We start from the raw sequence: 25,164 nt of genomic DNA, 5'->3' as shown, positions 1-25,164 counted from the left end.
AGGACAACTAATGAACAGCAGACATGAAACACTCATTCAGTTCAGCTGCAAGTAATTCCTGTAACCCATGTAAATACAGGGATAAAGGGGCTCGTTGGATCTCACGTAAGGAGAAATTACATGAGTGAGGATTAAAGATGCAAACCTCTCTAAATACATTAACTAATAGTCGACACTGAAATTAAACATTGGGTCAGGACTATTTTTTGCGTATCTTTAGTACAATATACTTATAGGAAAATTTTATCTGAAGATACAATCACATTTGGAGGTAATTTTATTTTCATTCTCTAATAGTTTCACTATATTCCACCAGGTGCCATTAATGGCACTAACATTTTAAGCTTGCCCAGCACTAGGTATTTCAGCTATTGCCAATAAAGTCTTCCAGTAACAAGTTTTCCTAGCATGGATGAGTTTTAATGTGACCTGGGAAGTTTCTAGCTTTGTAAAATCCCCTCATGGGGTTTTGCATCTCCAGAGATTCTATTGAAAGAGACTCCTCAATCAGAAACATGAGGAAAGCTCTTCACTGCCAAACATATCCCCCTGCAGTTATTGAAATTAATGTAATGCTGCTATTTTACTAGTTGTCCTTGAGAAGGTTGTTTACTAGTTGTTTCTAATAAAGTAGTTAGGCAAAACTCATGATTTCTATCAATGAAATTTTAATTAACAATACAAAACTTACATATGCCTTTACAAAGGACAAAAACATACATGGGAGGAGGGCATGTTATTTCATATGTCATCTTAGAAAGGAAGTGAAACTAAAGAAATGGGAAAATAGAAAAGGGAAGAAAATGCATGCAAATTTTAGATTTTCCTATGTGACTTCATATAGTATTACACTTCCTTTGTTCTTTTGTAAAGTCTTTTTTTTTTTTTGTTTGGTTGCTTTTTTTTCCATTGCGTTGTTTGTTTTATTAAAGAACTTTGCTCCAACTTGTGCTTTCATACTCTCTAAAATGTGTTTTAATATGTAATTCTCTACAGGAACTGTAGATGGGGATCACAGTCAAGTTCAGAACACATAATCACATTTCAGAACAAACAGTAACTGGAAGGACAGTGCAGTGGAAGTAAGACAGAACTTTCAGAGTGTTGTTAGTGTCATGCATTTCTGAATTCCAGCATTTTAGGACTAAGGACAAGCACAAAACATTAAAGTTCCTTGGAAAGAGAGAGACAATGATATGAAAATGATAAGATTGTCATTTAATTACCTTTCAAATACTGAACTTACTTGAGAATGGATCACATTTTCATACAGTGCATTACAGCAAACAAGATTCTAGACAGCCTCAAAGTAACACAAGCAGAAAAATCTATGCCCTGAAATTATCTCAATGTGACAGATATTTTTAGAAGTTACAATAGTTATTAAAAAGCTTTCAATAAAAAGTTTAAACACATTTAAGTTTCAAAAGAATATTTTATACATTTTGGAAAAATATAACATTTACTTTACATAACTGAAACATAAGTTATAGTCTTTGAAGTTTGTAATTATTCATACATTGTCTCATACATTTTCTTTTAATAGATCCTTTTCTCTGGATTGTAAATCTAATGCAAAAGTATCATTATTCTGAAGAAAAGCTTGTTTCTGCATTAGTTTCCTGAAAAGTCCATTTGGATTTGCAAGTAGTTCCTCATGTTTCCCACATTCAAGAATTTTACCCTGGCCAAGGACTGCAACAAAATCAGCATTTTGAATAGTAGACAGACGATGAGCAATGATTAGGACTGTCCTGCCTTCCATCAGCCGGTCCAGAGCTTCTTGCACTAGATACTCATTTTCAGCATCCAAAGCACTAGGAACAAATGGGGTGGGGATGGGAGAGAGGAGGATATTTGTTATTGTAAAGCAGGTTGGTTTTGTATGCATGAGGCTTATTTTGCCAAAACTGCAAACCCTCTCTGCTTGTGGTGAAGACGAACCACTGGAGCTGCAGGAAAATTTAATGAACAGGCTCAGTACTCATATCCAAGTTAAAGGCATGACATATTCTCATATGCAAAAATAAGCATTGAGAAATAACACCAAATTAAGTTGGTGGAAAAAATCAGTTACACCACACAATAATCCTATCTCTTTTACACTAAGATCTAAGTTTAAACTAAAGATCCAAAAAAGCCTTAAGCACATGTTTCAAAATTATGTTACATATTATGGATGTAACTCCATGAAAAATCACAATGTACCAGGCTTCCTTTTCACTGCCTAAACAGCTTTTATTATAGGTTTCCTAAACAAGTCACGCATTCTAGAAGGCACATTCCTTTTTGTGACTAGAGAGCAATAAGGGGCTAAATAATGAGAAGAAGAGAAGAGAAGAGAAGAGAAGAGAAGAGAGAGAAGAGAAGAGAAGAGAAGAGAAGAGAAGAGAAGAGAAGAGAAGAGAAGAGAAGAGCAGAGAAGAGAAGAGAAGAGAAGAGAAGAGAAGAGAAGAGAAGAGAAGAGAAGAGAAGAGCAAGAGAATAGAAGCGCAGAGAAGCTAATATAAGAGAAGAGCTAGACGAGAAGAGAGCTCATCACGAGCCTCATCGAGAATCAGATAGAGCAGAGAAGAGAAGATACGAGAAGATGATCGAAGAGAAGGAACAGTTCCCAAATCTGAGTTTTACAGGTACATATTTTCTAAGTTTCTTTTTCTTCTTACCTTGTTGCTTCATCCAACAGAAGAATTTTAGGATTCTGAAAAAGAAAGTAGAATTGGTTATGATAACAATTAAACCAAATCTGAATATTTATATCAATACAGAATACGATTAATACAGCTTAAAACACCAAGTAAGAATATTTACTTCATCAAAAGTGTCATTCAAAGCATTATTTCTAAGAAATTTAAATGCTAAGAGGACGAAACAGAAACAAGACTCCTCCATTTTCAAATTTTCCAAACTAAAATAGCAGAATACTATTCCTGGATAACCATTTGAAAGACACAAAGTAAAGGAGAGAGATGATTTTTAAGGCATTCTTGGCAGCACTGTGGTCAAAAGTCCTACATCCCTATGTGCCTCTTTCACAGAGGCTCAGCTACCCTCTGCTTGCAGTCTGCTATATAAAACTGTCTTAGTAACTGAATAAAACAAAGCCCTACTAACAAGCAGTATTTCACTCACAGGTAAAACACATAGTACTTAAGAACTAGCATTTAAGAATTTCTCCCAGTTAGATTTAAAAAAAAAATAAAATTGTCGGTACTCAAATCCCTTAGAAGAATTCACTACTGAATTACAGAAAATAACTCAAACTTCCTTTATAAAGTTGATCAACAGCTTTAAACTTTATCAGTTTAAAGGAACAGACAGGACTCTACTACACCCCCAGATATCCAGTATATCAACTACTCATTTATTTTTTATAACCTTTTTACTTCCACAAAATTGTCTTTAATCCCATGAACCATATAAAATGCATGGCTTGAAATACAGTCAGCTTTTCAGCATTTGTGGTAAAAGAGGACAGGTATAATGAAATTCCTATTAATCTAGCAGAACTGGGCATGCCAGGATGCTACAGACACCTGTGTGGCTTAACATGAATGTAAACTCTGTTCAGCAAGGATCAAAACTGCCAGCTGAGCATCAGCACCAAACTGCCTCCCTGCAAGGCCTGACAGCCAGTGGCTGTCCCTGAACCAAACTGTCTGTCATTCTGATCCTCAGAAGCCCCCTCAAATTTGTGCAGCACAGAACCTGCCCTGAAGCTAGACCCACACCAATCTTCAAAGAAGAACACGACACTACATTGTGCCTGAAATATCGCCTTGTTCCAAATCCAGGCCACCTCCCCTCAAAGTTAAGACAAGGCATCTGAAGTCCTAGTAAACTGCAACCCAGAAAAATTAACCCATGAATGATAGAGATCTGAACAGAGACATGTCATATATGCATTTAATAGCACCACATTCTTAAAGTCTTCCTTCATCCTTGACCTCATCTTATGGAAATGAGCCATTTTACAATGATTTAACATCAGTCTTGGCAAGAACTATTGAAAAACATGGCTAAAATATAGGGAGAAGCACTGACATTAAGTAAGTTGTCATTAGTTAAGTCACTCAGCCCTTTCAAACTTCATTAACATAAACTTTTCCCTTTTCAAAATATTTTCCTACCTCTCCCATTGAAATACCTCCTCCTTGTTAATCCTTTCTGCCTCCCCCCAAGAAGCAGTTAAATAGTTGTTTGGGTGCTGGCTTACCTTGAGCAGAGCTCGAGCAATTGCAATTCGTTGCTTCTGTCCACCTGGGGAAAAATAATCAGTAAATTGAAATAGGAAAAGAGATGTCAGGTAATTTTAACTGAATGCCTGGGCTGAGCAGAATTAGGTCCATGTACTTTAGTGGGGAATGGAGGTGAGGGGTGGATTCTCTTAATACTTATGCCAGGCTACAGCTTGGAGAAAAAAGTGGTAACAAAAATGATGGAATTTTTACATCACTCAATAGCAGCAAGATTTTTAAAATAAGCAACATAAAAACATACCTGAAAGCAAAATTCCTTTTTCTCCAACTACAGTGTCAAAGCCTTTTGGAAAATCTCTGATAAAACTAGCAGCATTAGCTATTTCGGCAACTTTCTGAATCTCCTCTGCAGTCACAGTAGAAGGATCCTCTGCACCATAGGCAATATTTTCAGCAATAGAACAGGAGAAGAGAATTGGTTCCTGACAAATGCAAACACATAACTAATACGGTAGATTTGTAATTGTATGCATGTGTTATCTAGTATGTCAGATAACATAAATCCCACTTACAAGACCCCACTTACAATATCCATAAAAATAATATGTAAGCCAGAGTTAATTGAATAAAAGACTAATAAAAAACCTCCTTCCCTAACACCAAAATGGACAGTGAAAACCAATTAAAAATTAAGTTGCTTTTTTAACTGACAAAACATAACTCTCAATTCCTAATATTTTAGGAAGAATTTAGGAAGAGCTCTACATTTAAACATCAAAAGCCCTTCCTTCCTACTTTGCCACATATCATGAAATGGAAAGGACGGAGCACCTGTCCTGTGAGGGAAGGCTCAGATGGGGCTCTTCAGCCTGGAGAAGAAAAGGCTCCAGAGGGACCTGATTGTGGTGTTTCAGGACTTAAAGGGAAATACTCTCTGGGAAACACTGGAAGAGGTTTCCCAGAGAGGTAGTGGATGCCCCATCCTTGGAAACATTCTAGTCAGGCTCATTCAAGTATGGGGCTCTGAGCAACCACACTTAGTTGAAGATGTCCCTCCTCAATGCAGGGGGATTGGATTAGATGACATTTAAGGGTCCCTTCTAACCCAAACTATTCTATGATATGCAACAATGATGGTTCTTTTTTTAATCTCTACACAGATTTTATGGCATTATGTGCATTTAATTTGTATTCAAGCTTGCAACAGAGAACTGTGAGATAGGACAAGTCATGTACAATGGGAAAATGTCTAAAACAAAGTAAGTGAGCTCTGTTTAAAAAGTAGTCATGTTCTTTGAATACTAGTATTGACCTCCTACTGGAATAGACTCTTTCAAAAAGAAAATGCTAACGTGCCAACAAGAAAATAATTTTTGCACAAAAGCTTTTGGTGGCATTATTACATAAAGAAGTTGTTTTGAAATGCAACAAATACTCATTTACTCTTATGCTTTTAACCAGAACATCAGCCTAATAGTTAATTGCACTGTGAATTATCTGGAGAGATGAGGGAATGAACATATTAATTGATGAAATAGCTTATTTTTAAGACACCATTAACTTCCAGAGTCTGGAGGTTGCTAGGAAGGTGGCACTATAAAAGTGCATGCTACCTGTGCTGTATTTTCATGGTTTCCTAAAGGAGATTATAGTTTCCTGGAAACTACTCAGAGCACAGAAGGTCAGTTTTTTAAATGGCTGTGTAAAATATGATTGTGTGATTTTTATCAATACAAAAGGTAATTAGTGTTAAGATTTTTGTTACTTTCTTCAACAAATTATAGCCAGCATTAGGTTGGTCATACCTACACAATTTACAGCAATTTACCTTCCAGTCTTCACCTGCACACTTTTCTTCTAAACTAACATTTTGGATCTCTGTGATTATGTAAAAACAGACTATAGAATACTGGAACTAGCTCTAAACACTTCTTTTTAGAACAAAGCATGTGCAACAGCAGTTATGGTGAGAAGGAGGAATTTCATTGAGAAGCAAGATAATGTCTTTTAAAAAGAAGGAAAGTGAGGAAAAGCTAGTTGATCACAAAATTATTTCATGCACTTGGATTTTTTTTCTTCCTTACCTGACTTACTGTTCCAATCTTTGTCCTGAACCACAGTGGATTTAACTGACGGATATCAAAGCCATCAACGGTGATAGTACCTTAAGTTAGGAAACAGTGAAGTCACGTGTGTTTGACACATACTGAAAGAGTCTGAAGGAACAGCTGAGAATGACAACCCCTGGGGAATCACACACTCTACTGGTGGATCAGAAATGCAAAGCTACACAGGCACCACCACAAGGTAACCGTACACCCCAGAAGGAGACATGGACCTCAAGCACAGGAACCCCAACTGTTTGTAAGGTTATCTGAGATGCAAAGCATGAATTGTTGCAAATGAGAGCAACACACAAACCATACCTGAGATAGGATCATACAGCCGCAGCAGAAGGGATACAATGGTTGATTTCCCTGTACCACTTGGGCCAACGAGAGCCATAACAGAGCCAGCTGGAATGGAAAGGCTGAAATCTTTGAAAATTGATACTTCTGGACGTGTTGGATATGCAAATTCAACATCTTTGAATTCCAAAGCACCTCTGAATACGTCTTTGCCTAATGTGATTCCCTCTATATAACAAAGAATAAAATACAGAAATGTGAACAGAAACAAAAATTAGCTCAGCCTGCCTAGAACTTGCTTTACAGACACTCAATAGAAGTATTTGTCTCCACATTCAATCTATGGATAACTGCAAGCCACAATTCAGGACCACAGTGGTTATATTTCAGCCATGAGTGATTCAGTGTGGTATACCAATCATTCCTGAATGCAACTTCAGGTTGCTCACCAGCACAAAACCTGTAGGCTACCTACAGCAAGAGGGAGAATTTGCATCTTGCTAATACCTAACCACAAGCAACAATCACTTCTCATACAATTATCTGAATTAGTGAACATACTGTAAACAATTAAAGCTTTGTCAATTAGGAGCAATGAAATAAAAAGGCATTGGTGAAGGCCAAAGTCCTGTTGCCATAGAACACAAAAAGATAAACATTGCAAATCATTTATTGCCCTTTCACCAAGCCACAAAAGTCACCTAAAGCACCCTCCTCTGAACAAGAGCAGTTCCTGACACTGGAATAAAGTTGCTGCTAGGTTTGTTGCACTAACAGACCATTTTTAGTTTTATTTTCTCCTTTCAGTAGAAAGCATATTTAATAAATTCAAATACCAATCAGAGGTCTAACTCTTGGGCAACAGTTCCCTGAAATAAGAATTTCACTTAGTGAAATTTTCCATCAATGAAACCACCATGAATTAACAACTACCAAAGTTAAATAAAACCAGTTTCTTTCTGGAACACAGCATTTGACTTAAACAAGTATCTTAATATCATTACTAGAAAAAGCTGATAAATAGTTAAGACAAAGAAACAAAATTTCTTCAAGCCCGGTTAAAACCCAGTGACACATATCCATACAAAGTAAATTAATTGGACAGTGGGGCTGCATTCCCAAAAGATGAAGTTCCAACCAACTGTGTAAAGTACTAGAAAGTACTGGCAGTACTAGAAAGTCATGTTTGTTTGTGCTGGAGAAGCACAGCTCAAACCCTTAATTCTTTTCAGATGCAGTACACAACTTACTCCCAGCCAGCCATAGCATAGGGTAGCACATGCCAATGTTTGGTTAAACAGTAACTGTGGATAGGAAACAGACACCCATCCGTAGCAATCAAGATTTCACCAGTTCTGCTCTTTTTTTCCAGGTTTACATTTCTTCTCCAGGCTTTCAGTTTAATGATAGTAGCATTGGAATGGAAAAGGCAAAAGCATACAATTCCAGATTCCCTCCTTGACTCTAACTGATGGACATACACACTGTAATGTTTCCACAATAGCCTGTAAACCTCCTTTTCAGAAAAGAAATGTGTTTGTTAAATCCTGTGTTAGCAACATAATCCTTATTATTACCATGGTAGCAAGCAATCACTTATCTTAAGTCTCAGTTGCAGTTATTGCACAGTCTATCCATGGCCTGAAACACTGAATCTACTGCAATACAGGAAGTCTGCTACCACAAGTCCTTCCTCTATATATCATTGTAAAAATATCTGAAAGCTATGTACTAGTCTCTTGTTTGGATTCTAGACACAAGAAAAAAGACATTATTATTTGTTCCCAAGATATCTGCTGTCATCAGCAACAACTGGAGTTCTGCAAAAATAAAATCTTGCCCGCTCAAATAAAGAAGAAATGTGGGTAGTATTACTGCAAGGAGAAATGTGCAAATCACTCCAAAAGCAACACCTGCTGTAGCTGCACATCCATATTATTCCAAGAAGCAGAAGTCCCTCTGTCAGCCCTACCCTCTACTTCTTTTTATTCCCTAGTCATGCCTCAGTCCCTGATTCCTATGGCAGAACAACTCAAAAACTCAGTTTAGTATGTGTTGCTGAAAGGCCTCACAATTGTGTGTTTGCAAGCTAGGATTCATATCACCATGTCTTACTATGGGCTGATTTCGACTGGATCAGTATGAAATGTTTAAGGTTGCAATACTCTTAATGAAAACCACCTGGTTTTGAAAGCTTCTCTGATCATTTCTTAGCCATTAGAGATGAGCATGGTAAACTGTTCAGTGGAAATATGAGATACAGCCATCTCAAAGAGCTCCTCCCTCCCTTCCTTTTTCTTCTTTCTACTCTTTTCACTCTAAAGCTGAATCAAGAGGGAGTAGTGATGACATCAACAAGAAATTCCAAAAAGCTAGAAATGATCATGTCTAAGTCACATAAATTAGAATGTAATATGATTCAAAATCATATTCTGAATTAAATAAATAAAAAATAATTAAACCAAAAGTAATTCATTAAGCTAAGCTTTTGGCTTCTAAATTTTTTTATTAAAGAAATTTTTCATCATCTGTTTTGTACTTAGGTGAAATCAGAAGGGTTATGACTAATTTAGTTTCTTTGAAAATTAGTAAGTCAGTGCTACCTTTAAGTGTTACACACACCCTTGTAAAGTATTGATGACCCATGAGACAAAATCAACCTTTAAACAGTAACAAACCAAGAACCTACCATTAAATGGAAGTTGGGGCTTCCTTTCAATAAGTTCCCAAAGACGTCCACCAGCACCTAGTCCTTTCATTAGCTCAGAATAAAAGGAACTTAGACCTAAACGAAAAGCAGAACAGTATTATGCATCCATAAGCAATGGAAGACACAGAAGAAATAAGGTTACCGTTACACTTTTCAGCAGCAGCATTGAAAGATCAGATGTGTAGAGAATCTTTAATTCAGACAAACTGTTAAACATATTAAATCCTATCTAGTCTCATTTGAGAGCTACCAATAACCCTTATTCACCATTCTTCTTTATATCTGTAAAACAAATCACTCTGAAGAAAAGAAAATGTTAATACACTTCAGCTTATGTATGCCCTTTGTCATTTACCTGTCAGGAAGAATAGCATCCAACTTTAGGAAAATGGCTTTGCATTCAACCAGCTATATTCCCAGATCATTCAGTAGAACAGAGCATTCTGAATGCTCTTCTTTGTCAGATAGGTTTACACTAATACAGGAGAGCCTGGCTGAGTCAGCCACAGCAGAGAGAGAGCACAAAGCCTAAGGCTGAAGTGATGCTTGAGAAGGTGTGTGGAAAGTGGACAATGGAAAGAAATGTGTCTCCCATGCCAGAATACTTCAAACAGAACTGGAGAAAGCAAAAGCTAAGGACAAGACCTGCACATAGTTCTGGGTCCCAGCTCTTAGCAGATGTGTGAATCATCTTGAAAGTAGCTTGGTTGAAGGGCTTTCCAGCTGACATAAACACAGAAACTAACAGAACTAAAAATGGACTAGTACATAGATATAAGATGTCCAATTTCTTAAATTTTTGTGTGCCTTTCAAAAGAAAGACACTGATTTAATGATCTTTGAATTCCTGGAAAGTGCTTAAGACTTATTTCAGGAGGGCAGAAAAAGGAAGGTGCATATAAAAATATGTATATCTAAATAAATATATAATGGATTTACTTGTTTACTTTTGCAAAGCAAGAAGCTCAGCTCAAGGTCACAAGGTCTGTAAGTGAAGGCAAGGTGTTTCATTATGCTGCTGCTGAGGACTATCTGAAAGTTTGCAACACTTGCCACAGTGAGAAGCTGTCTGCTTGGAAAAAAGAGCCAAAGAATCACATCCTAGAGCAGGACATGGCAGGGGAAGGCATAAGCCTCACAGAGCAACATCGAACTCAAACACTGAGGTTTGAGTGTCCAAATCCACAACCACTCATAAACAAAACATTATATAATATGGACAGCAAATACAAATTAGAAAACATTTCTATTTTTCATAACCCATGTTCTGTGTTTGGAAGAAAACACAGCAAACTTACAAAAAAGAGGGGCAAAGTCACAGATTACGCAGTGAACTTCACAGTTGTTGCATCGACTCCTATATGTATTGATGACATATACAGAGCAGACTAAGCACTTGGAAGATTTATATGCCTTGTAGGCATCTAGGAAGGCAGGCCTCTTGTGGCAAGACACCTCTGCTTCAGAGTCCCCATGAGAATGAGCTCTGTGCAGAACTACATTCTACAATAATCTGACCTAGAATTTAAAAATATTTTTTATAGCAAATAAAAGTTTATTCAATGATATTTTTAGCAGTGTTTCTAATCTTCATTTATTTATTATTAGCTCGCCCCATGTTTTCAAAGTCTCAGGTATTTCTCCATTGACCAAACTTCAATGATTTAAGCAGAGAAGAAAGGGGGCTGGTAGTTGGAATGGGTGCCACTGGAATTTTGATATACAAAGAAGCAGGTTTGTTAAATTTTGCACATCTTTGTGCTCCCTGTGATATCAGGCCTAGTCTTAAAAAAGGAAAAGTTGCATTGCCCTCCTAGTCTATCAGAATGAACAGGCTCATTTTAAAGAAGAATGCTTCCAGTAAATTGTAGAGCTTCTGAGCAACTTATCTTCATTTTTGCCTGTATGCAGCCATGAAGACAGCTCTGACAAAAAGATGAACAGCTTGTTGCTGGGCCAGTAGATTACAGAGTGTGGGCTTCTGGGAGGAGTCAGTGAGTAAGGAAAACCAGAAGTTTAGCACTGAGTGCTGTATTCTGCTGGCACTTTGTTTACTCTTCCAGTTGAGGACACTCTATACTGAATTACAGCTAAATGTTACATGCCTTTCTAAATAGAGTATGCTTAACATAGACCCAAATATTTTACTGCTTTACACAATGCAGCAAGTATCTTAATTTAGACCTTAAGAAAATTAAAGTAATATATACTGTCACATGCACACATTGAAAAAAATTAGCTTTCTTTTGGGGAAAAAGAAGGCTTATATTAAGTTAAAGATTATTGTTTTCATTAAGTCTTCAGAAAAAAAAATCATTTCTTGAAAAGTTCATTTGGAAGACTTTTTAAGAAAGTCAGATTTTTAAAGAGCTTCTTCCCTCCCACACCTATAATGACTGCAATGCTTTCAAGTGAAGAAAATCTAATTTCCTGTTCCATACCTCCAATGCTTATGCCAACCCAGAAAGCATACATTAGGAAAGAGGAGAGTTCACCAACTGTCATGTAGGCACTGCCCATTAGTAATCCTCCTTTGTATAACACTGAGAGGACAATTAAGTTTCCAGAAAGGCCAGTCTAGGGAAAAAGGAAAAGGCAGATTTTGTCACATACATCTTAAATTTCATCTTCTAAAATGTTGTTTCAAAACTTTCCTTGTAATGAAAAGAACTCTCACACTATAGGTATCTAGACTTTTGGAGGACTGAGGTAAATTGAACAATTCTAATGTAAAGCTAGCCAACAGCCAGCCAGACATCCATGGCACTGTGGTATCCCAACAAGTGTTCAAAAAGCAAGCAGCTCTTTTTTGGCTTTTTTTTCCTCACACTGGAAAGGAACACTAAACATTATTCTTGACCATCATTACCAAGGAAGAATTGATACTCTGCAGTTATGTTCCAGTTTTAGAATTCAATTAGGCAAACAGTTATGGAAAAATCCAAGCCTCCCTCCCCTACCTGTGCACTCCCCACCTTCCTATGATTGATGCTCCTCTCACTGGGGAGCCAAACCTCTAAATGGTAAGGGTAGGGGAAGGTTTCCACTGGTTTAATTCCTTGAATAGAAGGTGTGGCCTCAGATAAGTAGTCCCCTGCTATGGGGTGTGGTACAGAAATTGAGGCTTATAATGACTTTATCATACTGTTTTATCTTGAAATGCAGTTTCACAGCAATTTAGGCTTATTTAAGTCCAGTCTTCCCACAGTTTTATATACATTCAATTTATTCTCAGTCATTTACTTGCAGATTTTTAAGTATCATCAGGAGTTTTAAAATAATTGACACTTTGCATAACATGGTTGCTTACTTTCATTAAATATACTTACTGCTCCAAAGAAGCCAGCCCGAGCTAGTGCCTCTTTTTTAGCCAGCTGTAGCACATAATCCACTTTATTTGTATACTTCTCCATTTCAGCCATTTCTTGCCCAAAAGCTCGAACTGTTCTGATGTTTCCAATACGCTCTTCAGCTAACTGCATTGAAGCAAAGCACAAAACAGATCCACAGAGACACACAATTTGAAATGCTCATATTACAGAACATATGAAAGTTAAACCAATATCACTTCACGAATCTACATATCTTTGGATAGAACTGGAAAATTTCTCATGCCTTCCTCTCCCCACCCCAAACCCCATTTTTTAAATTCTATTAAGTTAAAAGCATACTGCATGCCCAGGCAGTTTTAAAAAACCCTCAAGATTGTCTTAAGTGCTAGCAGAGACAGAAAAATATAAAAGTAGGGTTAAAAAATTCGATGTGAACAACACCCATAGGGAAGTTACTATTCACAATATGTAATAGCAATGTGGGAAAGGAAAAAATAAAGAATATTCTGTTCCATACTAAGTCATGAAAAAAAGCCTGCAGTTATTTTCTAAAACAATTCCACTCATTTGATCAAAGCAATGCTGGGAATTAATTTAGCGCAACTATGAACATCTCATTTCAACTTAGTATTTTAACTTCTAAACAGCAAAGTATTAATTCTAAAATACCTCAATTGTAACCAATTACGCTAAGTTGTTAATGGACATTGTTATGGTCTTAGAAAAACAATTTCCCCTATTGTAAGTAAAAATATGGTACAAAAAAATAATTCTCCTTCTTTCATCTCCCATTCAACCTGAAAATTTGAATGGAACACAACAATTGCTTGTTCATATGAAGTCCCACACCTGGCTAACAAAGGCATGAGCTTCCCTCCAACATAGTCTGAGGAAGACAAACAGAACAGGGCTAATCTTCCTTTTACACAGTTTTACAAAGGACATCCCAAATTTCTAACAGCTGACAACTGCGAGTATTTTAACCACAGCTTTCCTAATTATATTTCTATGCTTTATAATGATGCTTCCCCATGCTAAGCCTTTGAGGAAAATGTTTAAGAAACAGGCCCCATAAACATTTAAGAGCTGGCAGTAAGGTCAAGCATTAGGGATGCACTTCAGAGACAGACTTCCTAGCAAAGGAAGCATTCATTTAGTATGCTCCAGATAGCTTCAAGCTCAAAACCATAATCCAAGAAAAGTGATTTCCAAATCCAAATACCAACTTCCACAGGACTTCATAGGCTGAATTTTTTTTTAGCTCTCACAAAGCTAAAGCCTAAGCTCCTTGTAATTTTTTACATTTCCAAATTCTCAAGGCCTAGTATCTCTGTGTTATATTTCTACGGACAAAGGAAGCATGGTAGTTTTTGTGATTTGTGAATAAGTGTTACTGACATTTACCTGTCATACTAGTCAGGGGCTAAACTACAGTGTCAGAACTGACAGTACAATTGTCTTCAGAAGATCTGTAACTTTAGAGATATTAACCTAAATACACTAGAGCAACTTTAAAGTTAACTGGAAAGGTTACCTGTGTTGCTTCTGCAAGAGAATCTTGAGTCATTTTAGTAAGCTTTCGCAAGTATCTGCCATAAATCACAGCCAGGACAGCCAAGGGTGGCACAACGCTCAAAACAAATGCAGCAAGGCTAGGGGAAACAAAAAACTAGAAGAAAAAGGTATTGTCAGAGTTTAGCATTCAGATTTAAAATAATCCCTGGAGTACTGAAGTGCAACTTTGCTCGCTGCTTTTCTAAAACTAATAGGGATTTAGTTCTGCCATGCTTTCATTTATCATGTCTTAATTTTTTTCCAGGCAAAATATTTATTCTTCCACAGCATTTGGGAAGTTAGAACAAAGGACTATAAACAAAGCCATATGGATTTAATTTCTAGCTTTCTCACTGGTACTCTGTGTGGTCTTAGTCAAGCACCTTAACCTGCCAGTAAACGGGCCTACCAGGAAATCTCTTGGGGATGCTGAAAGACATAAGCTATTACACAGTTTCTAAAGTGCTTTCACAACTATTAAATAGATGGTGTAATACAGAAGCTCTGAGTAGAGAAATATCATACAGTACTTCTGGGTAACTGAGGAACAACCAGATGGAGTCACCAGTACTCCCTAGCACCCACGAATGGGTGGAACAGGGTATTTAATTTATTGCTGTAAAACTTATCACTTGTAATTATCATTGCTTCTAATGAACCTAAAGAGGTTCTCTTCATAAGATTTACTGACAGTAGATCTAATGTGTTTTAATTTCAGTTTGCTTTCTCTATTGAAAACAAAAATCTCCAGAAAGATTCAAAATCAACATAATTGATAGGCTTTATAATTATTTAATAATAATATCTTCTTCCTTTCCTTGGCAAGCTTATACAGTACTCCTCTTACAACCATGTCATGGCAGTATTCTGGGGCAGGATGCGTTATATAAAGTTATCTCATTTTATCTATGGTAAGATAAAGGCTTGGAGTCCCCTTTTAAGAGAGCACAGAAAGCCATTCTTATCAGCAATTCTTATCAGTGACAAAATATTAAAGCGTCACAGTGAAAACTCTTAACAGTTTCTAATAATGACAATATTGGATGATTATTTTTATCAAGGAGACTATTTGCTGTCCATTTTTAACTCCAAGTAGACAGCAGAAATTACCACCCCAATGCATAAGCATAAAAAAATTAAGGCCACAAAAAAAGACCCTCAAGAGAAGTCAGATGTTCATGTAATCCAACTGACCACCAAGGAATATTAACTGATGCCCTGCACTGAAGCCTCCATTAACAAGGTTCCTACATAAACATATTCTTTACTGACAGACTAAAGCAGAAAGGCTAATACTTGTAAAAATCCTTGACATTAATTAGATATGCAGTGCTGCCTTTGCTTAACCAGAATCAACCAACTTAAATGATTTTCTATGAGGTCCTTCCCACCGTATTTTACCTGAAGCCATGGGAATGTTATCACTGATTTTAGTATCTTCAGTAAGAATGGAATTCAGCAATTTGCCTACTACATTTTGTTTGATAACAAAAAAAACTTTGGGTAGAAACAGTAGTTAATGTCAATCCTCCAAATTTTGCTTGTGAGTAACATGAAGTAGCTGGCTACAGGCACATCACCTACTGCAATAATCTCTGCATCTGTTATAGATAACCAGTGAAATACACTTGTACCCAAGAGCACTCAATTGTTACTGGTCTGACTCACAACTCACCTAATTGAACTGAAACAAATGTGAAACTACAAGTAGTTTCAAGCAAGTAAGAGACCACCATACCATCATTCCAACCCCCACAGATGCTTGTGCTCCTGCCCTGAGCCCATCTGAAAGGTTTTCAGTCACTGAGCGGCCCAAAAGGGCTGTATCTGAAGATAAGCGGTTTATCAGCTCTCCTGTTCTGGTCTTGTCAAAGAAAGCTGTTTCTTGCTTCACAATAGAGGAGAACATGGCTGCTCTCAAACGTTTCACAATTCTTTGTCCTGTCAAAAGCATAAGTCGGTCAAGCATGACACAAGAGACTTTACATAGACACCAACAATACAAAAATCACAGGATTGCACAGCACCGAACAAGGCACATTACAGGGAATAGGCTGGTAAGATGTGTTAGATGAGATCTTTAAGATCTCACCTAACAGCAAATAAAAGCAATCATTCCAGCATACTTATGTTTGCACTATATAGTTTACCTTTGGTCTGGTTAAAAAAAGGTACCGATTGCAAAATCATCTCTTGGCCATGGCCAAGAATTTGTTTAAGATCATTAGATATCCTGACTGCAAAAAATAAGATGACTCTCAGTACCACTTCTGCTTCTGTTTTTACCTGCAGTCTGCATGAGGTAGACACGTGTAGCATTAGCAGCACCACCACATAAAAAGATTCCACTCAGCAAGGCACACAGTCTGGTCAGGCTGTCAGTGAAATCCTCACTGGGATTTGTATAAATAATGTCAATAACTTTCCCCATAAAGAAAGGAGCTGACATGGTAATGACACTGGAAACTGCCAGAAAGCCAACAGCAGCTGCAAATCAACAAGAAAAAAGAAAGTTATTCTGAACTTACAAGATCATTAATAGTACAAATGAAATGATTTTTCACTTGAAACTTCTATTAAACTTACAAGTGCCAATTGAAATAATCAGCAGTCTTTTACACCCAGTGAAAGGGGTATTTTAAGCCACTGTATAAATTAACTTAGGCAAGGCACATTTTAAGACACTGAAAAGCCTCTGTATACAATCACAGTCCTGGAATTGCTTCTCTTGTCTAATCTTCAACAGAACCACCCAAAAAGGTTAACTTTTCACAGGTATCACCCTTAGAGAACATTGACAGTTACCTAATTCTTACACACAATCCTTCAACTCCTGTTTGGTTTGGGTTTTATTATTCATGCTTGTCACTGTATGGAAGCTTCCAGTTGTCTGTTTTTGAGGTAACAATGGACTGAAGTAAAGATCTGATAAATATGCAATTTTATTGGGAAAAAAAACCCCAAAAAAAGCAGAAATCAAAATACCCCCCAAATTTGATTTCCTCTTAACTGATAAATTTTAGAATTTATTTTTATTTTAAAATTTATAAACATTCATTTAGTTTTACTCTTTACTATTGTTGGTCTAAAAGAAAAATAGTGTAAGTCTTAATTAGAAGTACATTGGCTGATGAGCGGAACTCTTGAATCCCAGGTGCAGGATCACCCATGGAACAGCCTCTATAGCTTTCTGAAGGTGTATCACAAAGTAAGAAAATTACACTGGACGAAAAAATTAGCCTGTTGAACTTAAATCTGCAAAGAAATTTCTTGAGCCAAGAACAAAGTTTAATTTTAAAAAGGCAAGCCAAGCTTGGAAGGCTGATAGCTAGATAAAACCACATCTTAATTGAAAACTGAACAAACTTGATATGAAAATCACAATAGTGACATTTATATAGCATAATTTTCCAAGAACCAACCACACACTTACAGCAACTATTCATAGGATTGCTGCAAAATTACTAGCAAATAATGTCTTTGAAGACAAAAAATATACTGTGCTGAAAGTCCTGAAGTTTAGACCCATTCTACTGAGCTTCTTGTACCACTTCTATGATGAAGACAGCAGCCAGCCTCCCTACTGCACACTGCTGTAAGCAGTATTTCTAACACCTGACACAGGTGGTTTGATGCCTCTTACCACCTTCACACATATGGAAAGCTCTGTTTCAGTTTGTACTTGAGGTGTAAGTACCGCCGTGTATTTATAAGGAAGAATTCAGAGTACAAAAAATGCATAGCTGCAGCCTGTGCTTCTTAGTCAAGATTTATTTGCAATCTTTCCCTTGTGTTACAGCCAGCAAGTGCGTGAAAGATAGAGGATTTGGATCTTTAATTTGAAGCTATAGAAACTATAAGAAACCAAAGGAGAAAGTGAAAAACTTTCTTGTGCATAATTATTGATCTATGCCATAGGCACATCTCATAAGGATATTACTCATTAGCTAAAAATACATGAATGACCTTATTAACAGCCTGGCAGCACTGGTGATTCAAGCTGTGAAGCAGCAGGGAAAAATCCAATAAAACCCAGGTTATTTCCAGGTTATATTACTGTCAGGAAAAGCTGGTTGGTCTCCAAGGCAGCTGGAGATGGACAAAAGCATTGATTATAAGCACAGTACTGCATGCCAGCTCAGTCTCCATGAGTCCAGACAATTTCTCAGTTATGGATGGAACAGCACATATGAACTGCAGATATAAATATTCATAGAAGGAAGAGAACTGTATAGCTAAACCCTTCATATGTTTCTGTCTGGTGGCTTGAATTTATCTTCAGTTCTTCATTCAAACTAGCACAGGTTTCACCGTAATTACTTCCAACAGCCTGAACTGCTGAATGAAAAGCAAATACGAGTATCTAAAGCAAACTGAAAACTATTGAACTAAGCAACATGCATGTCTTTATTAATTTAATCATAAATCACATGTAAAATAAGGTTCCCTAACTGAAACTCTCATGTTGATTATACCAGCAGACCAAGTAGAAAATAGCACAGTTGCCAAGTGGCTGTTCTTTTTTGTTTCTTTTAAAATGTTGACTAGTTGAAAAAATATGAACCAGCAAACACTCATTGCATCGCCTCCTTCAAAGGAGCTATCATGGTGATAACTGGCTGAAGGGAGCAGTTCAATGTGTTCAGCAACTAGATATGAAGGCATGCCAGTGACACTGAAGGTTGTTGCTGATAGGAAAAAAGGTCAGAGTAAACTGTAGTCGTAGTTTCACATGGCTTACTCTGTTACCCAGAGAATTACATCAAACAAAGAACCACAATATACCCTTTTATTTTTTAAAGTAACTTTTTTGGAAGGCTCTGAGATGACAGTAAAGAAAATGTGAGGCAGATCAGTGGAACTTATAAAACCAGGACTTCAAAGTGGTAACAGGAGCAATGACAAGGAAAGATGGCTGCAGCAGCAGCTGAGCAACACTCTTGGAAATGTTAGGCAAACATTTTGCTTGTCTATTTGCACAGAAATCCAGATTGCTGCACAAAGTGATGCCTTTATCACTAATAAGATCAATACACTCTCTGTTAAGGCCGACATGGCGTGCTTTTGACAGCAAACCTGCAACTTCCTAAGAGGATGAGTTTGCCAACTGATAAACCATGACGTTTACAAGCAATAACTAGGCAGAACTATCAGAAACCTCTCTTCAAAATGTAGACTAAGTGACTCTAAAGTATCATAAATTAATTTTCTACACACAAAAACAACACCAAGACAGTGAATGTTTCTAATTATGCTGGTTTTTACCAGAGCACCCTTCTCATCCAGTATAGTATCTGGAAGTGTATGAAGACAACATATTTGCAAGCCTGTTTGATGAGGGGCTGTTTTGAAGACAAATACATAAGGATTTTATCAGATGAATTAAGATCATCCAAGCCAATCAGGGATGAAAGACAGAAAAATGAGGTATTGATGAGATCTGGCAGGGCACAGTAACCCAGCAACAGGTCACAGTAGTTAAATTTTACTATTCCGTAAGTTATCAGTATTACTTCCTGAAATCTTTTAGGTGCTGTACTGGTTTCATTTAAATATGGAGGGCCAGTGGGTCAGAAACGAGCTGAGGGTTTGTAAAGAATATCTTTCTACCAGTAACAATGAATGTCTGTCCTTTACCAGTTATCTGTGCAGTTTTACTTAATATGTGGCGAATTTTTAAGCTGAACACCGACTGGCCTTCCACAAGGGCAGTTGGAGTGCTGAATAAAACCTACCACATTATAATGTGCATTCAGGAAGATTGGACTCTTCAATTGTTCTTTTATGGGAGAAAGGTGCACTGGTAAATTTTATATTTGTTGGTCAAATAAAGTTCATTTCCTTTTGGTGGATCCTGAACCACAATATTTTTGGGTATCCACTCTGCAAAGGTATCAACCCTGCAAAGAGTCAGCTCTGCAAATACTTACTACAAGATAAAAATCTTATTCCAGAGTACACTGTGAACATTTAACGATGTTCTGTATAGTTCTAGGTTAGGTATGAGTGGTGTGTTTTCCTTTCTGTGTTAAAGTAAATTCATACATGACATCTGCACTGCATCTATGCAAGAACTTTTTAGAACCATATTCCTTACATTGTTAAGAGCAACTGTGTTACTGCGCTCAGAAAAAGAAAATACAGTTCACAAAATGCTAGAAAGTAACAAAATAACTCTAGGTTCAGAGGAGAGAGTATGGCTTCTCTTTTTAATAGTGCATTTAACAGTAAAGCATTTCACTTGTTCACATTTACCCTGTATAGAAGACAGTCTTTATGTCAGACCAACCTAGCTATTACTCCTTCTATATCCACACTTCACACAAATAATGCAGCAACAATATTCCCCAAGGAAATTAAGCTCTAAGCACCTAACTGATTACAGTGATAAGCGGCTACTGTTTCTGCAATGTCCTACTGAAGTAGCTTCGCTAACAGTTCACCCCCAGTTTAAAATAAACAACCTATAACACAGAAAAACAAACTTTCTGTGATAAAGCTGCAAGGCTGCTTGGACCTTTTGTGAATTTCATACTAAACACTGACAAAATCAGAAGAAAAACTAGGGGGAGAAACAACAAAAAGCACCTAGCCTATATTTTATTGGTGCACTACACATGAGAAAACACTCAGTAAGTTACCTCTACATATATACACATCTAGGAATTATGATTTTAAAACCACAAGAATTGCCTTCCAAAAAAACCAAAGTACATCACCTGGTGTAATTTTAAAGTAAAATAACATCTGATTATGAATAAAGCAGCGCTCTCCTAACTTAATTGAAATTTTAATCTGTAGGATAGCAGCTATTACAAACTTGCCAAAAATTACCAAATAAAATATCTGAGATAACATTTCTTGAATGCCTCTAAAGAAGACCTGTGTACAAAACAAACCTTTTTACTCAGTGCACATAAAGTTTGACAGAGGGAAAGTGCACACTTTGCCATGGGATTAAAAATCTCAGAGTTCCTTGGGCTTACTTTACAATTCAATACAACTATTGTTTCCTTCGAGTGTGGTTTGGATAAAGTGCAACAGACAGATTCTCACGGGGCAAAACAAGGAGGCAGGAGGATATAAAAGGGATCATTTTGAAAAGGCATTTTTGTGGTCTCACACACACAGAGCAGGATTTAGTAATTCCAACAATTGTCCTGTCCTCTTCCCCAGGAACTGAACTTAAGCAAAGATGCAGGTTTACCTTACCTGACTACACCAAGATCAGCCAAGGAATTCCTACAACTACTTCTCTCCTTTGTTAAACCTGGGAGGTACTACGGGATTTACAAACTCCTAATCACTACACAAAACTATAGTCACCAACAGAGTGAATTCCCACCATAGTATCTGGGCTTCTTTTTACCACTTTAATTGCAAACAACAAAATTTAACACACGTGTCCCATTTAAAATACATTCATAGCTCTACCCTGCTGTAGAAGTAACTGGACAGGCAACATATTACACTGATACTGGTTTTTTTTGTTTTTTTTTTTTTTTTTGACATTATGACATTTGATACATTTATTTTCAATCCTAGGAGCCTCTAGAGGGTCAGGAGCTCCTGCTGCAAGTGGTGCTGTGTGCCAGCACATGGGAAGTCTGGGCCACAGCACACCACTTCTTCCTGAGCCATTGGATTGTGAAGAGGCTCTGCACAGAGCAATATGGGACCTTCTCCTCTGCTGCCAATCACAAGGGGAGCAGGTCACCTTCACCTCTGTACCTACACCTCATCAGCTGACACCACTTCCCCAGAGCACCAAGACGGGTGAAGCAGGGCTTGCTCAACTTCCTCATAAATCATCCTCTACTTCCAATCTCTTCCACTGTCCTCACGGCAACCACTTCACCTTCTGTGACTGTGAATTTCAACTCACAACTGCAAGGAGCAGGCAGAGCATCACGACTCTGCCACAGGGATGCCAGAAAAGGCACACAGCACTCCACACTGGTACTACTACACCCCTGTGTTACCAGCTGCCCGTTCTATACAATACAGAAAACCTGGAAGAACTTGGCCTTCCTGCAGAACTGAACAGCACCTCTAGACCTCTGAAGAGATCTCACAGCATTTGCTTAACAGTTATATGGACTTGAAGAGGAAATGAAATGTTTTACCCTTGGTTCATTGCTTCATATAGTGAAACCATTAACCTTCCTCTTTTTATGCAGCAAACCCAGACATACTAGGTTTTTAAGGATTAGTTTCTCTGTAGAAAGCTGCAACAGGAACAAAATGCAACTATTTTAACATATTTTAGATACAATGGGTATCTGCAATTGCCCTACAACCACCTACAATTTTACCCATATTTGTTATCCCGGCACTCTATAATGACCAAAAGCATTTTTCCTGTCAGCTTTTCAATCTCCCCACATAATTACAACTTAACTACAACTTTTCCCTTAAGCAGGGTGCCAGTAAAGAAGAATGCTACATAAATTCACTCCTCTCCCAGAATGAAGACCAACTGAACACTGAAGAGCAGTTACTACATTTCCATATTTTTTCCATCCTCATGACTTGATATGATCAAGTTGTTGTGTTAGAGTTGTTTTAAACTTTAATTCAGCCCATTTTGTTATCTCAAAAGACAAAATTGCATGTAGCTGCTTTTTAGCAACTATGATATCTGATTACTTAGATAACACCATCAGCAGACTGCACAGACTAAGGATACTTTTCTCTATTTCAAAACATAGTTACAAACAAGCATACCATAACCCTGCCTGTGATAAACAAGCTGGCAGCAAGTGCCCAGTAAAGTGAACTAAATTAAATTTTCAGTTACTCAGAAGCCCAGGGTCCTAAAAGCCTGCCTTAAAATAACTGATTTATTTACTTGATTAACTTTAAATGGGAAAACCACAGTCTTTTAGAACTTCATTGTAAAACCAGCAGGTAGTCTAAAATCTATAAACATTCATTTGGATCCAAATTATGTTGGCTATATAGTACCAACATGTAATGAAACTCTGTAAATATCCACTGTGAATGAAATCTTGTGCAAAGTATTTTGTATTCCACAAACCACCTCTTTGTGTGTCTAACTACCTCACTTCTCCTCTCAAATACCATTTACTCATTCCATAGGAACTACCTATATTTTTACAGAGGACTACAGGCCTCTCACTCATGAGACAGTGGACATGCTGTCTGCCAACAAAGATACCTTAAAAAACCCAAAGCACATAATAATTTGACATTGTTTTCTTACCAACAGCTATTATCATATTAACCCATGAAAAGCACTGTCAAGAAAAGTTCATTCATACTATGTTGAAAATATCAGTGTTAAGGGTGTAATTTATACAGCTACAGTGTTTTGGTTTCACCACACAGCTGTACTACTGTGAGGCACTACAAAATAAACAAATTTTCAAAACATCTTACAAAAATTTTAAGCAAAAAAATTATTGGGGGAGAGAATTCCAGTTTTTTTTTTTTAATTGAACGCATCAGGTTCCCCTTTTTACTTAATTTCATGTAGTCTAGGGCCCAAATTTATTGCAGGTAGATTGTGAAGCCAGTGCTGAACATGCACAGAGGCATTAAAGAAACGGAACCGAGTTCTGTTAACTTCCAAAACTTTTGCCTTCCCTTCAAAAACCAACAGATTAAAAGATGGCAAAGTGAGAAGAATGGAGAGAATGTATGTTTTTAGCTTTTCACACGTATGGAAGGCTCGCTCCAATACTCCGCGCTGTGCTGGGATGTTGCCTTCAGAGCCGGTTCCCCAGAGCGGCACGACCTTCTCCTTCGCCCCGGCGCCGTCCGCTCCGGGGGCGCACCCCGGCCGCGCGCCCAGGCCCCGGCAGCCCCTCCGGGCGGGGCGCCCGCCGCCCCCTCCCGCTCGGGCAAAGCCCCGGGGCGGCCCCGGTACCTGTCAGTCTCCGGCGCTCGGGGTGCGCCAGGGCCAGCAGCCTCCGAGCCTCGAAGCGCGGCGGAGCGCCCGCAGCCCCCCGCGGCGGCTCCACGCCCGCCGCGGTGCTCAGGGAGCGCGGGGCGCCGCTCGCCGCCGCCGCCGCGGGGAGGAGGCAGCGGCGGTAGGACGGGGAGCCCGGCGGTGGCAGCAGCAGCGGCGGCGTGGGGTGCGCCCCGCACCTGCCGGGCGGGCGCGGCGGGAGCCCGCGGAGCCCGGCGGCCGCGGCGGCTGCCCGAGCCCAGGGGGGCGGCGCCGCCCGGCGCAGCAGCGGCAGCAGCCAGGGCAGGCGCGGCGCGTAGCCCGCCATGCGGCCGGCGCGGCACCCGAGCTGCTGCTGTGGTCGCGGGTCCCCGCGGCGCGGGTCTGCGGCGGGAGGAGGAGGAGGAGGCGCCTCCGAGCCGCCGCCGCCGCCCATGGGCCGGCTGCCGGGAACCCGCGGCCGTGCGGGCCCGGCCCGGCCTGCGGCGCGCTGATAAGGCTGCGGCTGTCGGCCTCCTCCCGGCCGCCCCGGCCAGCGCCCTCTGCCGCCGCCCGGCCCGGGCCTGCCGAAATGGCGCCCGAGAAGACAGAGGGGACCTCGCTCCTGCATATAAATATCTCAAAGGCAGGTGCCAAGAGGATGGTGCCAAACTTTTTTCAGTGGTGACCTGTGAGACAGTGAGGAGCAGTGTCTGTAACTGAAAGCACAAGAAGTTCAATCTCAGCGTGAGGAAGAGCTTTATGTTGAGGGTGGCAGAGCACTGGAACAGGCTGTCCGAAGAGGTTGTGGATTTTCGCTGTCTGGACACGTTCTTCTGTCACCTGCGCTAGGTCACCCTGCCTTGCTATGAGGTTGGACTCGAAAATCTCCAGCGGTCCCTTCCAACCCTAACAAGTCTATGATTGATTGTTTGATCCTGCCCCGCTCAGTGATGGCAGAGACGCACCTGGGAGGGGATGGGAGCTGAGGCAGCCGATACCAGGAAAAGAAAGCAGGGACTTGGTTCCCTGCCCTGTTCCTCCCTTCCAGGCCTGCATTGGTCACAAT

General features: G+C 38.9%; 1 protein-coding gene across 1 annotated transcript; it reads right to left on the bottom strand.

Moving 5' to 3' along the window:
- Positions 1-648: 648 nt before the first annotated feature.
- ABCB10 (ATP binding cassette subfamily B member 10) lies at positions 649-24,567 on the bottom strand. The gene is made up of 13 exons (XM_050973117.1): positions 24,096-24,567; positions 16,490-16,690; positions 15,942-16,144; positions 14,184-14,318; positions 12,647-12,793; positions 11,759-11,894; positions 9,297-9,392; positions 6,626-6,835; positions 6,284-6,363; positions 4,501-4,681; positions 4,217-4,260; positions 2,667-2,701; positions 649-1,817 (listed from the first exon to the last, which is right to left on the bottom strand). Exons 1-13 carry the CDS (start codon positions 24,550-24,552, stop codon positions 1,526-1,528), a joined length of 2,217 nt encoding a protein of 738 aa, XP_050829074.1. The 5' UTR covers positions 24,553-24,567; the 3' UTR covers positions 649-1,525.
- Between the last annotated feature and the right edge of the window lie 597 nt (positions 24,568-25,164).

The sequence above is a fragment of the Serinus canaria genome, chromosome 3 (assembly GCF_022539315.1).
Source record: "Serinus canaria isolate serCan28SL12 chromosome 3, serCan2020, whole genome shotgun sequence".
Classification (NCBI taxonomy): Eukaryota; Metazoa; Chordata; class Aves; order Passeriformes; family Fringillidae; genus Serinus; species Serinus canaria.
Note: the sequence above shows the minus strand (reverse complement) of the source record. Positions and strands in the feature narration are given on the sequence as shown.

Excerpts from the sequence above, each read along its gene's own strand:
- ABCB10 (XM_050973117.1), bottom strand. The coding sequence starts at position 24,552 with ATGGGCGGCGGCGGCGGCTCGGAGGCGCCTCCTCCTCCTCCTCCCGCC. Across the intron at positions 16,691-24,095 it reads CGAGCGCCGGAGACTGACAG|CTGCTGTTGGCTTTCTGGCA; the intron begins GTACCGGGGCCG and ends GTTGATTTGCAG. Across the intron at positions 6,364-6,625 it reads GCTGTATGATCCTATCTCAG|GTACTATCACCGTTGATGGC; the intron begins GTATGGTTTGTG and ends TCCTAACTTAAG.